Source organism: Fragaria vesca, linkage group LG3 (assembly GCF_000184155.1).
Source record: "Fragaria vesca subsp. vesca linkage group LG3, FraVesHawaii_1.0, whole genome shotgun sequence".
NCBI lineage: Eukaryota > Viridiplantae > Streptophyta > Magnoliopsida > Rosales > Rosaceae > Fragaria > Fragaria vesca.
The window spans coordinates 495917-513158 of NC_020493.1; the positions used below are offsets into that span (position 1 = coordinate 495917).

At 36.6% G+C, this 17242-nt stretch overlaps 3 protein-coding genes across 3 annotated transcripts; all 3 read left to right on the plus strand.

The window, feature by feature from the left end:
• The first annotated feature begins 2742 nt into the window (after window positions 1–2742).
• Window positions 2743–3521, plus strand: LOC101293662. The gene has a single exon (XM_004293243.1). The coding sequence runs from the start codon at window positions 2986–2988 to the stop codon at window positions 3502–3504; it is 519 nt and encodes a 172-aa protein (XP_004293291.1). The 5' UTR covers window positions 2743–2985; the 3' UTR covers window positions 3505–3521.
• A 2300-nt stretch (window positions 3522–5821) lies between these two features.
• LOC101297918 (probable beta-1,3-galactosyltransferase 2-like) lies at window positions 5822–8500 on the plus strand. The gene is made up of 10 exons (XM_004295224.1): window positions 5822–5940; window positions 6612–6696; window positions 6833–7010; window positions 7089–7152; window positions 7256–7328; window positions 7464–7584; window positions 7718–7805; window positions 7888–8013; window positions 8145–8254; window positions 8346–8500. Exons 1-10 carry the CDS (start codon window positions 5822–5824, stop codon window positions 8498–8500), a joined length of 1119 nt encoding a protein of 372 aa, XP_004295272.1.
• A 3813-nt stretch (window positions 8501–12313) lies between these two features.
• LOC101298208 (polyphenol oxidase, chloroplastic-like) lies at window positions 12314–14662 on the plus strand. The gene is made up of 2 exons (XM_004295225.1): window positions 12314–12420; window positions 13069–14662. The coding sequence occupies exons 1-2, from the start codon at window positions 12314–12316 to the stop codon at window positions 14660–14662; spliced, it is 1701 nt and encodes a 566-aa protein (XP_004295273.1).
• Window positions 14663–17242: the final 2580 nt, after the last annotated feature.

Here is a 17242-nt window from a genome sequence, read left to right on the forward strand (position 1 = left end):
TTATTTATTTTATTTTATTTTATTTTTTTAAGAAACACACAAAAATTTTCACGAACTAAAACTATAAACTCAAACTCTAACAACAAAAAACATTAGAAGTCATATTAAAAATCTTATTTCTACAACAAATCTCTTACTTAGGCTGCTAATTTTTCTAAAATGGCAATTAATGATAGTAATATAATAGGTAAGATTTTATATTCATTTTTCTCTTTTGTAATCTAACACCACTCTAATTGGATGTTGTTAATTATTATTGATTGTTTTTAACTAAACTAATGTAATCACACAAAGAGAAAAAGAAAATTTTGGGCCCCTTAAGGTTCTGGGTCTTGAGTCCATCGACTCTTAAGATTTTATTCAGGTACAGGTCTGGCTCGTTGGTTGTTGGATCTAGAATGTCAGTCACTATATCTTGTTGTACCAAAATGTTGAAAAAGGTTCATGCTCCGTCTTCAAGTAAAGAAAAGTAACATTTTGTTACCGAATTTGAGATGTCAATTGAAGTCGTTTCTGGTTGACATGTTAAACCAATTTCCATCCTCGATCAGTATTACTCATGGCATTTGGCAAGTAGTGGTATGATTTTCTATCAAAACACATTTTGTTAAAACTCCCAAATTTTGTTTAGCTTTGTTGTTTGGGACTCCATGAGCAATTGATGCAATATGTTTGACCTTATATGAGTCCAACATGAAATTAAATCTTCAGTTTGCACTGGAAATCTGGGAACCAGAAAAATCAATGTGGAGTTCATAAAAAACAAAGCCAAGTACGTTTTAGTTTCTCAGAGTAATCAAGTCAAAACCTACCACAGTGCAACGTCTCATTGATTCGTAGTAATAAGATTCTTGTACTTGCTCTGAAGTTAGCTAGTTACATTCAATTTTCACAAAGAAAGTTAAACATCACTTGTCATGTATTGCACAGCATCTTAAAGATTCGCATATAGACATTGATGTATCAATACAATATGTAAACTATGTTCATATATCAAGGACATGGAACACAAACAAGTAATCAAGATTCCATTGCTGGTAAGCTTAGAAGCAGATAGTAATGATCATCTGATTCATCTCGATTAACACCAAAAAGCTTCAAACTTTGGCAACAACTTTTGAGCAGGGTAGTTAGATATCAAGTACTGTGAAAAAGGTTGCCTACTTTTCAGTTTTACCCAGAAGGTTCTCAACTTTGGCAAAATTGCAATGCATCAACTGCCACAGTTTTGAGGGATGTGATTGCAAGTCCAAGAATTGAAGGAAAGAGAACAAATTGAAACTCGAAAAAACGTACAAGGCAGTTGAACTTGATCCTGTTTCACTTGGGTCATTATCCAACACATGTTACTGATCCTGTTTGAACTTGATCCTGTTTGACAAGGCAGTTGAACTTGATCCTGTTTCACAAGGCAGTTGAACTTGATCCTGTTTCACAAGACCCTTCAGTCCTTCAACCAAACTCACTCAAACAATGTAACCTGTTTTCCGGAACTCCTATACTTCATTAAATTCATAGTGATCCAATGTTGAACAGTGTTCCGAAGTATTTACATTGTTCAACTGCTATAACGATTCCGAAATTTTGAAGTTTCAAACTTTCAATACTCAAAAACACTTCAAAAAACTTATTTTGACGAGTAATAAGTTACTGTAAAGTCAACCAAAGAGCTTTTACTTCATAACCACCCCCTCCTATGCATCCTTAAAGGAAGTTAGCTCACTTTCACTCGTGTGGTAAGAGTAGAGAGCTGAGTTGTACTCCTGTATCCAGATTTTGGGGATAAGGTTTGCAGGAATCACTGAAGCACTGAGAGAGTTAAATTTTTGGTGCAGAGTTCAGAGTTCAGACCAATCCTTCTTCCCCACCTCGCCTAAACCTCAGCCTTTTTTCAGACCCCTCAAAAATAATAATTTATACTTTTTCATCAAAAATTGAATCTTTACTGGCATATAAATAAAACCCAGTAGTCTCCATCTCAGTAGCACAGAAAAATCTGACTCTTTGCCACAGAAGGTAAAATTGCTCTGATCAGATCAAGACCTGGTTTCTGAGTTTTCCCCAATGCCTCACTCAGACCAGCAAATCACTTGAAATATAATATTGTGGTGTTTTTCTTTTCATCCTTTTAGTTCTGTTTTCTCAGTGACTCATCCTTTCTGTGGGCTTCACTTTTGGTGCTTTGTGTGATTAGAAACCAAGTGAAACCAACTTCACACTGACCCAATTTCAGGTGAGTTTAGAAATTAGTGTGAACTATAACTGAGATTCTCATCAAAACCCATCATTTTCGTTTTCTGATCCACAATCATAAAAAGGTTTTAAAGAAATTAAAAAATAAAAATTACTCACTCCCTTGTCGTTTTCTGATCCACTGTGAAGTTGGGCAGCAGTGTACCCAGACCTTGAAGTCTGTGATCTTGTTTGGAGGGTATTAATAATTTAAGAGAGGCCAAGCAGGAGAGCACAGCTTCTGCTTTGTCCTGGTTGGTTTTCAAAAACCCCTGCTTCTTTTGTGAACCAGGGTTTTTCATTGAAGGTAGATTCTTGATATTATTCTCATCCACCTTTCTGGGTATGATTCCCAAGAAGAAAAGAGAGATCAAAGTTTATCTCTTCACCCACCAAGATTAAAACCAATGAATTTATTTTCCTTCTATTTATATTCAGACCCTTGGTTCTGTTTTTGCTAGCTCTCTGTTTTCCTCTGTTTTGGCTTTTTTGCTCAAAGCACTTATTTTTTAGCTTTTTGATGTTTGCCTTTCATCTTATGTGCCTTTCATCTTATGTGAAGGAAATTTGAAGGGTAATTTGAAGTTTACATCTTTGGCCACCCTTTTGAAATTACTAAGTACTTGGCCTTCTATATTTATATTCATAGTTGTTGTGCTTTCAACTAGAGCCCTCTGTTTCTCTCTGTTTGGCTTTTTTTTAAGCACTTAACTTGCAGTATTTGTATGTTTTAGAGCAAAGCAACTGAAGAGAATGGCAGATTGGAACAGAATGCTGAGCAAAAGCAGTGGTTTTGGTGTTGGTGATTCAAGTAGTGAAGATTTTCAAGAAGAAGTGTGGGGTGTTACTCAGCAGGAAAGGAAGTACAACTTTACTCAGGAGTCTTGCTCCTCTAGTTCTTCTTCTTCTTCTGCAAGGAGCCTCTCCACAGCTCCAAGAACCATTGTAAAGGCATGTGACAACTCTTTAAGCACCCATGACTCCAATGTGGTACAGAGATCGGCTCCAATTAGCATTCCTGATTGGTCAAAAAATTATGGGAAAAATGAAGATAATCATGATGGGTATGATGTCCAATTCAATGGTGAAGATGATGATGCCAATGATAATGAAGATGAGATGGTGCCACCACATGAATGGTTGGCTAGAAAGCTGAGAAGAAGCCAGATCTCATGTTTCTCAGTTGTTGAAGGGAGGGGCAGGACACTTAAAGGAAGAGACTTGAGGAAAGTAAGGAATGGTGTTTGGAAACAAACTGGTTTCTTGGAGTAGTCATGTAATCTTTGTTTATTCTGTTTTAGGTTTGCTTAATTTGGTTGTTGTTGCTAACAAATATATCAAGTAGGGGTGACTGGATAGAGAAAAGTCCCCAAAAGAAGTCAGAGGTGCCTTTCTGTGGTGTGCTTTTCTAGAAGAAAAAGGTCTAAAAACAATTGGCAGCCTCTGAGATTTTGTAACACATCCGTATTGTGTTTAATTTAGGCGGGTATGAAGATGAAATGGCTGCTGCTTTTGCATCAAGTTTAATTTTGGTTTTTCATATAGTAATGAAACTATATAATTTTGAACCTTTTCCCCTCTCTCCTTCATGCATTTTTAAAAGCCTTGTCCTTCTCATTTCCTTTTTGTTTACCAAATTATTTTGGCTTTATTTGGGTTATTTGTCTATCCAGCAAATGTTAAGCATAAGCATCATGAAAGGGACATGTTCTCATCATAGAATGCAAGTCTTTATGAGCACTCTTTGCATAACCTATCAATATTACCATCATAGATTGATGACAAGGTTAGATATACTCATCATACCATGCAAGTCTTATGACTAGCCCTCTTTGCATAACCCATCAATATTACCATCATAGATTGATGACAAGATAAGCCGGATGCCCCTTGGTCACAAAAACAACATGGATATCTTCATATTAGGGATTGAGTTTTATTTGACCGCTTATGGTTAATTTGTATTGGAGGTTCTAGTTTGTAGTTTACTTTTTGTATAAAAGGAGTTTGAATGTTTGATGACAATGATATGAGTGAACTAAGGCAATGAAATTTGTGAATCAAGCAAGTTATGGTTAACCTACCCAAAAACAAAAAACAATTTTCGTTCGCAAATTCAATCCATGAAGATTAACAGAAAAACAACACTAAACTAATGATTTACTTATTTCACAATGAATTTCATATGTAATTCTCTTTCCTCGTTTCGAACCTTGCTAAAAACCTAAGTGATAGACTTGGAGAGGATCTGAAATCCATTTCAAAGTCTCCATTTTTTCATCAGAATAAAGGGCCACCATTCCCACCGATAATGTATAAAGTTCCTCTACCAGACAATTGTGCATAAATATCAGTAAAGGAAGGACCTTCCCTCTCTTCTTTCTGGGACAGATTCTAGTATTATGGTACCAATGATTCTTAAAATACAATAATTTGATTCAAGATATCCCTCACCACTCGGCAAATGGTTGGTTATTCCCCTTTTGCCGACAGTCTTAATATTATCAGCACTTCTCTTTCTTTTCATTTTGGTGTAAGAAAGCTCATTTTTTCCTTCAGAGCTCAGTGCCTACCTACTTCATGTTTATATTTAACTTTGAATATTAATTCATACAACTTATTGCTAATGTTCAACTGATTTCAATTGCCATTTCCTAGTTTCAGATACATTATTCCTATTTTCAAGAATAAGTAACTTGACAATTTTCCACTTTTTCAAAGGGTGCATTTCAACTATTTTCAGGTTTGAGCAAGTACTTAATCTGTCATTTTCTCTAGTACAAGTTTATCTTGTGTATCTTTTGATCAGAAAAACTGGATTATATTTTGTCTTTCAATGACGTTTAGAGATGCTCCAACGTTTGACCTTTGATCTATTATTTTCTGGTACGTACAAGATCTTTTCTAGTCTTCACTTCCATGGCTTTTGTAATTTCTTTTTGCTCATGGTAACTGAACCACACCAAGGCAATGCTCAAGAACAACCTGCAGTTACAATGTGTTTCCATTAATCAACTAAAGAATCTATCAAAATGAAACTGCCCCCAGTACATAAGGGTCACCAAGCCGAAAAATTGAGTTTTTAAGAGTTAATAGTTCAATGTTTGGCCTCAACTAACCTAGCAAGATGAGCTTAATTTCGATTCTTTCATAATTAGTGTCACTTAAATATGTAAATTAAAGGTCACTTACATGCGATGTATTGAAATAAAATCATACTTCAGAATATATAAATAATGTTGTTGACATGAGGTTTTGATTAAAAACCTCTGGGTTTACTGTTATGGGTCCATGTATAACATTCACCTTGATTACAATTTACATGGAGGAGAAGCGTTTTTTGCCGAAGGAGACGGTTTAGTAATTTGGTACATTAAAGAGGGAAAGTTACTGGGTCGTTCTCAAATGCACCTCTCTCGTGTCTGTAAGGGAGGAAGAGAGTGTGTGTCACAAACTGACTCAGCTTGACTGAGGTAACCTTCCTCTTCCAGAGTTCTGGGTTTCTCAAACCGGTAATTTTTATTTTATTAAAGAATGTTTCTTTTTGTGTGTTGTTTGTGTAGGTTTAGGCAAAGATTGCTGGAATACAATGTCTATAAAGAGCAGAGGATGGGGAGGAGAGATAACAACAAAGAATGTGATTTCAAGGAACTTGGCTGTTCTGCTATGCTTGTGCAGCTTCTTTGCTGGGATATTATTCACCAACAGGTAGTTTTCTTTGATGGGTTTCTATTGCTTGTTTTAAATTTTCGATCTTTAGTTACCAGCTTACTATGGTGATTGGTTATAGTACATTATGCATTTTGGCCAAATGGGGTGTTTTCCAAACCCAGGGATCACTTGGGTTTAGTGGAAGAATCTTGAGGAAATATATCATACTACATCTAGTTAAGTTGCTAATGATAGGTGTTTAGCTGATCGAGTTGGATTCTGTGTCTTTGAAATGCGGATCTCTGTTATAATTATAGAAATCGGAGTTGAATTCTGTCGGTAGTTTGGACAGAATGCCATATTGTGTTCGAGTCAACTGCAATTATATGACTTTTCAGCTATGTATAATCTAACTAGATGCAATTGTGTCTGAAATCTGAATTATGGTAACAGTAGGCTAGATGTTGAACAATATAGGACAACACAGTCCTTAACATTTTCATGTTTATGTTCAATTGCTCAGTATGAAAAAATTTCATTTCTTTTGGGCACAATGTGCTTGTCTGCTCTTGATTTCTGGAATCAATGCAGATCATGCATAGATTCTAACGAACAGCAAAATATGATGCCCATTTCTTCTATTAGATTACATATATCTCAAGATAGCTTTACGTTAGTGATTTAGTAAATGCATGATGATGAAATAATAATGAAGACTTGTTTACCAGGTTGTGGGTGGTTCCTGAACCATGGCCAACTAGAACTTCAATTCATAGGATAAATTCCAAACCTGAGGATTGTAATCAGAAGATTGTAAGTCTATATACAACTTCTTCAGTTACTAAATCATTTTTGAACATGTGGTCAGGTTATGATAACAAACTATCTGGGTACAAATGAAATTAAGTTAAATAAAACATAACCACAAAGAGTTTGTGATTCCCTACAGATAGCAGCTGATAGGGCAACTCAAAAATCATCTGGACATCATGACTCTCCTGTGTTAGGAAACTCGAAAACTGTTGAATTAGCTTCCGAAAAGAAGTACTTCATGGTTATAGGAATCAATACAGCTTTTAATAGTCGGAAAAGAAGAGATTCAGTACGTGCAACTTGGATGCCACAAGGTGCATTATGACTTTGTTGTTGATGTGATTCGTAGTCTAGTTATGACTACTGGTTTCTCATTGAAAATTATTTACCAGGTGAAGAAAGAAAGAAGCTAGAAGAAGAGAAGGGCATTCTCTTACGCTTTGTTATAGGACACAGGTGAGACTTTCTAAACCTCTTAATCAAGTTTCATTTATTCTCACATTTCTTTCAACTATAGATTTGCAGAATATGAACATTTCTATGTTTCTAATGTCAATAGTGCGACAGCTGGTGGTATTCTTGATAAAGCTATTGAAGCAGAGGAGCTCGTCTATGGAGACTTTTTGAGGCTGGTAATCTTTTGTTAAGTCAGCTAAGTTTGATTATATGTGATGCTGTTTAAATTATGTTGGTTGTCTAGAGTAGAATCATTCGTAGTAAGTATATAAGAATCATTCCATCATAACTTTAATTCATACCATATGCAGAACCATGTTGAGGGCTACCTGGAATTATCAGCCAAGACAAAGACCTACTTTTCCACAGCTGTTGCTTTGTGGGATGCTGAATTCTATATCAAAGTTGATGATGATGTCCATGTAAATCTAGGTAACATTTGAATTTTTTTTTTTTTCCGCGTAGTTGTTCGTTGCTAAGCATTGCATTTCACCCTTTTATAGTTTCTTTGTTTCATTCTCTTTCTTCTTTTTGTGAGTTAATATTTTTCCTTTCAATACCACAGCTACACTTGGGACAATCCTGTCTAGACACCGTGCGAAACCGCGAGTATACATTGGTTGCATGAAGTCAGGTCCAGTCCTCTCTCGAAAGTAAGTGGCTCTTATACTTTAGTTAGATGTGTATATCAAAATATTGGTGAAATACAATTTCATAATATTTTCATTATGGCAGGGGCGTGAAATACCATGAACCAGAGTTCTGGAAATTTGGGGAGGTGGGAAACAAGTATTTTCGTCATGCTACAGGACAACTGTATGCTATCTCGAAGGATTTGGCAACTTACATATCAGCAAACCAGTAGGTTCCTGCTTTGTTTTTGTTCGTTGAGCTATATTAAACACCAAGGCTGTTTTATGATTGAATGAGTTGCAATGTTATATAGATACTAGAGTTTGACATGCTAAATGTTCTATCATTGATTGTTTAAGGGATGTGCTGCACAAATATGCCAATGAAGATGTTTCATTGGGATCTTGGTTCATTGGCTTAGAAGTGGACCAAGTGGATGATAGGAGACTTTGCTGTGGTACTCCACCTGGTAATTTGAAACTTCCTGTTCTATTTCCACCATGGTTTTATATTCTATATGAATTTCAATAGACTTGATGGTATAATATGGACTACTGCAGACTGTGTGTGGAAGGGTATGTCGGGCAACACCTGTGCTGCTTCATTTGATTGGCGTTGCAGCGGAATTTGCAGGTCCGTTGAGAGAATGATGGATGTTCACCAGCGTTGTGGTGAAGACAAGAATGCTCTTTGGAACGCAAGGTTTTTGGAGTGACTTAGCTGCGCGCTGTTCTTTCAGGAGTCTCATGAAGGATGTGCAGATTACATGACAAAAACATACATATTGATTTAACTTTACAGTCCCGGCGGCCTAAGAATGTATGTAATACCAAAATATAGAATTTTAGCTCAGGAGATTTCTCAGGAAAACAAGAAAAGAAACAAAAAGAACTCAGCAGTTCAGTCCCAATATAACTACAAGGAAGAATGATTTTTAACACCCCCATTCTTTTGTTGGTGGGGAGCTATATTGCAAGTTCTCTGCCATGGCCAGTACTGCCACACTGCCACTAGCCTTCGAAAATAGTAGAATTGCTCGTTTGCAGCATTTGCTGCCTTTTGCTTTTGAAATTATATATTTGTGTTGCAATTTTCCTTTACAAGTTGCATGTAAAATCTTTGAATTCTATAGTAAAACATGTGGACACAAATCCGGCAAAACTTCAAACCAAGTAAGAACATCGTCTTATTTCAAGCAAGGTTAGTATCCAACTCTGATATCACATGTACTTTTCGTCGGATGAATAAGTACTCAAATCCACTCAAAAGAAAATGATGATAAAATGAAGATAAACATTAGAATTAGGTGGTAAATCATGTGCGTTCAGATCATAGCGTGTAAAAAACCGCAATAATTTGCATTTTACAAATTTTGGAAAAGAAAATAAAATGAGAAGAACTTCATATTATTGGTTTTCGTTTTGTATTGGTCAAGCACCATAATCACACACAACATTATTTACTCCATTGTTTCCCTAGAACCACTAGCTGTCTAGCCCATTATTTTGCCAAAACTATTAGCATTTAGAACGACCGTCCTAAGTTAAAATTGAAATTGACAAGAAAACTATCAAACTTAAGAATTCAAAAACTCACGAAAATTCACGCACAATATTAATTAGTCCATTGTTTCCCCAAAACCACTAGTTGTTTAGCCCATTGTCTTGCGGAAACTAGTAGCATTTGGAACGGCCAGCCCAAGGTAAAACCAAAATTGACAAGAAAACTACCAAACTTAAGAAATTAAAAACTCACGAAAACTCACGCACAATATTAATTAGTCCATTGTTTCCCCAAAACCACTAGTTGTTTAGCCCATTGTCTTGCGAAAACTAGTAACGTTTAAAGACCACCATCTCATCTATAAATTAAGCGAACACTTTTGCGGTAGAGGCATGAACAAGACTCATTCTTACAACATATGTGCAATATATGGGGTCGAGATTTGTGAGACAGCCGCAGATAACCAAGATGAGGACGAAGATGACGATGGTGGCAAACTGTTCGTGCATAACGTTGTTAATCGAATCGATGATTTACCAAATGTAATGTCCTAACTATTCATTTCAAAATTTTCTGTTTGCATTTCCTTAACATCTAATACATGTTTCATAACAACAAAACTAATAGTAAATGGATTCAGAATTAGGTCCAAATCTCATCCATCTCAGGCTCTGAGCTTCTTTGCCTTTGCTTCTTGAGTTGATTATCAACATGGAGAGAGGTGAGTCCAGTCGAGAAGCTCGTTGTCAAGCCAATGAACAGACAGAAGTGAACATCCACATGAAAGACTCGGAATCCCAATCAACATGGAAGTTGATTGGGGGACGCCCCAGAAAAGGCAAGGGAAGAAGCCGAGAACCGTGTGGGATGTACATGGCTGTTATGATGAATATCCACAGCTACTACCAAAAGGCTGGCTACGAGAGGAGAGTGATGCCCCATGGGAGTATCTACATGGATCATGGGAGGATCTACATGGATCAAGCATATAGGCAATCACATATCTTTTTGTAATTTTTACTTTTTAGTTTTATCGAAAATCTGTGATGTTATAAGCTAAGGAAGAAGTCTGCATAGTCTAAGTCATTGAAAATCCTGGTTAAATTTCAGAATTATGATCGATTCTCTGTTTGTTACTTCCACGTCCTATCAAGAGTGTTATACTGTGGTTGGTTTATATCATTGTCAATGTGTGTATATAATAAATTGAAAGACTCGGAATTCTTTTTCTCATGTGAATGTAATATGTTCCTCTATGTAAGTCCAATGAATCCTATCGCCTTATCTAGGTTGAGATTCAGAGTTTCAGACTGTCAACATGATAGTCGGAGAGCCTATGCGCGGCGCACCCGTCATTTCCACCGTTTAATTTTTTTTTTTTTTGGCGGGTCAAAATGGACGGTGGATACACCTGGGTGCGTCGCGCACCCAGGTGCGCTGTATAATTTTCAATAAGAACAGAACTTGAAGAAATAATACTCCCATTTCGAACAGAAAGTGTTTCGAGCTGCATGCATAAAGCAATAATAGGGTTGTCATTCACCAAAACAAATGATACCAGATGAAACTGGAGAGATCATGCAAAACAACATGATCCTAATACCAGTATATCATGGCTTTTCTAATGTAAAGGAAATGCTGCGCATGCCTTTAATTTTGATGTGATTCCGATCACGTTTACCTCTTTATCTTGTTTATTTTTTTCTTTCTTTTGGTCTGGAAATCAACCTTATGTATTTGATTTTGATCTTTCTACCTTTTGGTGTGATCAGAAAGAGAAGAGGATGAGACAGTAAGCATCAACGACGAGGACTATTGTTATATTGGGTATTGTTTGGCCTAAGTCTACATGTACCAATCCAGAGTCCAGAGGACATGTATGCAATATGCCAAAATATAGGCCTCAATCAGGGGTTTTAAAACAACAACAACAACAACAAAAAAGGATTTCAACATCTTCATTCTTCGTGATGTAGCACTATTATTTGGTAAGTTTTTAGCCTTAAATGTGTGGGACATTAATCTGCTGCTGTATTTCTTTCATAGATCTTTGTTGCCTTTGCTTTATATATACTAGATCGACATCACACTATGTTGTTGTGATATACCCAAGTCAGCAACATGGTGTGCCTTCAGTTTAGACAGTAAATTTCGAACGACGACTAGATCGACATCAAGTTCTAACTTGAAGCCCCAATCCATTGCACCTTTCATGATTACAAACTTAACTCGATCTCCATTTTGGCCACCAACTCATTCGATCATGTTACAGTGTTACTCGAGTAGTTGGTGCTGTTAGGGGATTGGTATTGAACACGTACATTCACAGAGTCCGCACCCTTCTTGTACGTGGATTTCAAACTGTTCAAGTTAGCCATCGACACTTGTGTTCAATCTTGTGGTACTAGTTGTATTAAATACTTGTACTCTTGTTGTATGACCGGGGACCTAGAGTTTTCCGCTGTCCTTTTCTCCAACTTGTTAGCTCCTTTGCCACATGTAACACTCGTAATTACGTCTGGGTTACGTCTGGTATTTATATATAGGAGACTTTGGGTATCAGGACAGGCAGCAATTCAAAGACGTTGTGCAGCCACAGCTCTCTATCTAGCTAGTAGTTAATTACTAGTCCATCTCTAGCAGATTCGTTTTCTTCATATATGCTATAGCTTCAGCTAATTAATCAGCTACATATACAGCTCTAGAAGATTGATATTCAGCTAGTAGCTCTTGCCAGTACTTATATATATACACACTACCTTGAATTCTGATCAGTGTTCTTCATCAACTCGATCTCCAGTACCATTTCGTTGAATCATTGAAGCATTCACCATATATGAACAGCTTGAGATATACAGTGAGTTAATGGAAACTCTTATAATTTCATAATAACATCGTTTATATGTATATGAAATTATGATTAACTTCACTCATCATATTGATTTTGGGTTCAGGTGGTGATGGAGGAGCTATATATATATAGATCTTAAACAATTTGCTTGCATGCTAGCAGCTGCGGGAAGCTATGGAAGCAGCAAAAAAATGGGGTTTCGCCGCCATTACCTTGGTGTTCATCATGTTTGCAGCATTGCCTCTGACTCTTCTGGTCCTCAGAGATCCAACTGACTCTTGGTATGCATGAATTTACAGGTTACCCGTCGCTTAATTTAACTCAAGGTTTCCACTTTCCAGTTAGTATAATGAACCAGTGACTTGTAGGATGTTTAAACTTGGAGAAGACAAAGTAGCTAGAAGGTGATTTAATTAGTTCTCAATCTATATATGCATCAACACATATATGTAGGAATTAAAATATATGATCGACCTAAAGTTGATGGGGTAAACTAAAATTAGTTCTCAATCTTAACATCTGATAAGACAGATCGTCTAAATATGTAGGAATTTACTTAATTAGTTAGTGCATAACCTAATTAAGAAGTTATCTGCACAATATGTTATCAGCTTGCTTATCATTTTTAATTCTCTTTTTTTTTTTTACACGCCTATTTCTCTAATACTAAATGTTCTTGGATCTTACCATTTGGTTAAAAAAAATCTCTATATTTCTTTTCACACCCAATTTGATAGACAAAACGTGTTCTCTTAATAATTGTATAGATTATCAGTCTTACAAGTGAATATACATATAAGCAAAGTAAGCAAATGAACAAATTAACCAATCGGTTATTCCAGTTGGTTGAGGTGTCTTTTGGGGTAGAAGATAACGATTGGACTTTCAAATCAAAAGCTGACATTCAACTATTACTCTTTGTTTTACAGGAAACTTACAGACACAATCCTAAGCCTACTAAGAATAATTGAATCAAAAGATTCTTCAGGAAGCTACAAGATAGACAGAGGAGACCTCTCAGTGACTCTTAACTTAAGTAGTTGTCACTCATCTTATGGAAGGCCAGATCTTCTTGTCTATTGTTGTCCCCCAAAAAGTCTAGCAGAAGAACCCGTCATTGATTTCCAATTTCCAGATCCTTCAACCCCTCTGAGAATTCGGAGGCCAGCACACCGGGTTGGTCGTGACTTCATTGCCAAATACAAAAAGGCTCTCTTGATCATGAAGTCACTTCCATACAATGACCCTCGGAGTTTTCGTCGTCAAGCTGATATGCATTGCCTCTTCTGCACCGGTGCTTATGACCAACCACATTCCCATCGCCCTGTCGACATCCATCAAAAATGGTTCTTTTTCCCATGGCACCGGATGCTGCTTCACTTCCATGAACGCATCGTTGGAAGCCTCATTGGTGATGACACATTTGCTCTGCCATTTTGGAATTGGGACTCCCCTGATGGAATGGCAATGCCCGAGTGGTATATGCACTCGCCTTTCTTTGACGATCAGAGGGACGTTTCTCACTTCCCACCAAAAGTAAGTGATTTAAACTACAATTACGAGAAGACAGATGAGAATATGGAAAATAAAGAGCGAATGCACTTGAACTTGGTGTTCATGTATAACCAGATGGTGTCTGCAGCAAAGAAGCCCGAGCTGTTCATGGGGTGCCCTTATAAGAATAGCGAGGAGGGTGTTTGTGATGGACTTGGAACACTAGAAAATGCTCCTCACAACACAATGCACACTTGGGTTGGAAGCAATTTCAATGTCAGGAGGGAAGACATGGGAGCATTTTACTCTGCAGCTAGGGACCCTAGTTTCTATGCACACCACTCAAATCTAGACCGTCTTTGGGAGGTTTGGACGCAAATTCACAAGGTCGACTTGCAAACATTTGATTCTGATTGGCTCAACTCTAGTTTCTACTTCCATGATGAAAATTCACAGCTTGTGAGAATCAAAGTTCGTGATGTTTTGGATACTACAAAGTTGAGGTATGTTTACGAGGAGGTTGATCTTCCATGGCTGAATACGCGTCCAAAGCCTAACTCTATTCCATCCAAAATTGCCAACCATGCACTGAAAATAAGAGAAAACATAACCATTTTGTCTGCAGAGATGAGACCAGGCGGTCAGAATCTCAATAGCTCCATTACAGTGAGGGTGAGCAGGTCTAAATTTAACAGAAGGAAGGTAGAGAAAGATGTAGAGGAAGAGGTTTTGGTTGTTCATGGAATTGCTGTGAGAATTGATGAGTATGTCAAATTTGATGTGTATATAAATGTAGTCAATGAGAGCAAAATGGGACCGAGTTTCAGGGAATTTGCCGGAACCTTTGTCCACATACCTCATGGAAAGATGGATGGTGACCAAAAGACCAATCTGAAGTTTGGTATCTCGGAATTGCTTGAAGATTTGGAGGCAGATAGAGATGAGAGCATTTTGGTCACATTGCTACCTAGGACTAAATCATGCACTAACACAACAATTGATGGGATTCGGATTGAATACATGAGATGATTAGTACAAAATATGACAGAAGTTTTGACCTTGCACGAGTTAATATATTCATTTGGCATTGTGTGTTGAAGAAAAACAATTTTTTTCGGGTAATTAATTTTTTTATTTTTATAAATTTATAAAGGTTGGTATCACGATATCTATATATTAATACAATATGAATAATGTTTGATAATAATCTCGATTAAAAAAACGAAACTTCCGGCCGCGGTGACAGAGTACGTAGAAGCTTTCCGGATATAGTAGTTACCGCACAAAGAAAGTTACCTTAACTAGTCATACCCATTTATGAAGATTTAGGATCTGAAGAGCTCAAATAAAAGCCTTGAAAGAAGTAGCTACTCCTACTGCAATAGTGAGCTTCCACTTCAAATCTTTGTTTTTGAGAAGGATAACCAACTAACGCCAGTCACGCTCGTCATTGTCCCCCGCACCACTTTCGTCCACAATCTGCGAGATCACTTTTCTTGTTGCTATGAGTGGCCTTTTCTCAAACTTTATACAGGAACAATATATCCGGTTTGTTATTGCTCATAAATATGAACCTCAAGTTTGAATACACTTATAGAAGTGCGAGTCATCTTTACCTAAGCCTCCAAAACCCTAAGCCTCCACTTCTGCCAAAACACTCGTCCGGCAGCGATCGAATCTGTGATGGCCTATGGTCTAACTGGTCCCATGAGTGCACCAGACATGTACCCTATTTGATTTCAATCACGGACTTTCAAGCTTTCATGGTTTCTGAGCAATGAAGCGTCGGCAAAAGCAAGGGTGACTCGGCTAGACCTCGCAATCGGCATCAATGGTGAGATCCGCAAGGGTGACTCGGCTGATGATAGTTTTGCTCACAATAGCCCATGCAACGGAAGCATGTGCAGTTGTTTTCTTACCCTATAGTTGACAAAAGAAGCATAATAAATTTATAAGCCAAGGAAATTATAAAATTAAAAAGACCAAAATCGTTTCCTCAGAAAGATCTCAATCTAGATAAAAATGCCGCAACAACGTCCAAAGTAGAATGGTACTGAATTTGACAGATTTGTTACCGTAATATGAACATGATGAGGAGATATCCGATAAAGTTTTAGAATAGTTTCAAAAAGGCAAAGCAATTGAAGACTTATCTTTGTATGATCTTGTTAAGATACAAATACTTGGGGTAATGTACCTAAAGGCATTTGAAAATATTAAAACTACAATGCAGAGGAAAAGAAAAAGAAAAGGTAAACAATAAAACTAATCTGGGGAACATCAGTAAAGAGGAAAAGAACCAAATTGTAAAATCATACTTAAAAAAAATGAAAATAAAACAGATAATAAGATGACCAAGGTAAATAAAATCTCAGGTTTGTACAGAAATTTTGAAGTCTCTCTAAGCCTCAAATACCCCACTCAGTATCAGACATAAAATAGTATCTATTTCTTTCTCTCTATCTTTGGTATTGCAAATCCATAAATTGACAATACAAAATGCAGATAATGAAATACACCTATACACAGAGACATTGAAATGTGAATGAATTTGGCTTGAAAACATATCTTGTTTGCATATACCAGATGTAAATTGTTTTTTAAAGAGTAGCCATACACAACAATCAGATCTGCAACTAAATATTTTAGCTTAGAAATGTCATCATTAACATTCAATGGGTACATTTTTAGACTTTCAATTAATTTTAGATGCATTGCATTGCATGCATTTTATTTATATGTATCTATTACTGATGAACAATTAAATCCTAATGGAAGTTATCCAAAGGTCTGCATTCACACCCTTATGTGAAAAGTAAAATAAATAGAACACAGACCTTCAATACGGAATCGACTCCTAGCAACCTTCATCGAACCTGCAAAAATAAAAGTATTCATGAGACCCGATGCAAAATCCAACTGGTTATGTCAATAAATAATAACACATTCAAATCCAAAAATCAAAAAAGGATCCATACAGTACTCATTTAATCACATTGCATACAACATTGCAAAACCAAATTTTTAACCTCATAAAAGCTGTATGTCCTCCTATCGTATCTAAAGATGGAAAAATCAGTCTGTTGTCTGCCTTTTAATATAGTAGCAATCGTTCTTAACACTGCAACGGAGGTTCTCCATTTAGAAGGCAAAAGAGGTATGCATCCCGACTCGACCAAAAGCAGCTCATCATCATAACTTTTTTTACATATACAAAGTCTTTGAAGCTCTTTTCTTTTTCTTCGTTTATTGCTGTTCTAATTCATACTAATATTGAATTCCACTAATCACATCTATTGGACCAAGGAAACAGACAATAATAACCAACAACCATATGCAGTACAAAGTACAAAACCATGACCAATTACAAATAAAACAATACATGTTAAACTCGAGAAAACCAACAACTCTATCAAGGATTTGCAACTCCAACTGATTATATTGCTAAAATCTAAACACAAATGCAATTCAATTCGTAGAGAATGAATTACACAAACCAAAACACAAATGCAATAAAGTGGAGACTGAAAAAATCTGAGGCGGAGATTGAAAATATGCGAAATCCCAGACAGAGAGCGACGAAAGAGATCGGAGACGGTTCGCGAAGAA

Excerpts from the sequence above, each read along its gene's own strand:
- LOC101293662 (XM_004293243.1), top strand. The coding sequence starts at position 2,986 with ATGGCAGATTGGAACAGAATGCTGAGCAAAAGCAGTGGTTTTGGTGTT.
- LOC101297918 (XM_004295224.1), top strand. The coding sequence starts at position 5,822 with ATGTCTATAAAGAGCAGAGGATGGGGAGGAGAGATAACAACAAAGAAT. Across the intron at positions 5,941-6,611 it reads GGGATATTATTCACCAACAG|GTTGTGGGTGGTTCCTGAAC; the intron begins GTAGTTTTCTTT and ends CTTGTTTACCAG. Across the intron at positions 7,806-7,887 it reads GGTCCAGTCCTCTCTCGAAA|GGGCGTGAAATACCATGAAC; the intron begins GTAAGTGGCTCT and ends TCATTATGGCAG.
- LOC101298208 (XM_004295225.1), top strand. The coding sequence starts at position 12,314 with ATGGAAGCAGCAAAAAAATGGGGTTTCGCCGCCATTACCTTGGTGTTC. Across the intron at positions 12,421-13,068 it reads AGAGATCCAACTGACTCTTG|GAAACTTACAGACACAATCC; the intron begins GTATGCATGAAT and ends TTTGTTTTACAG.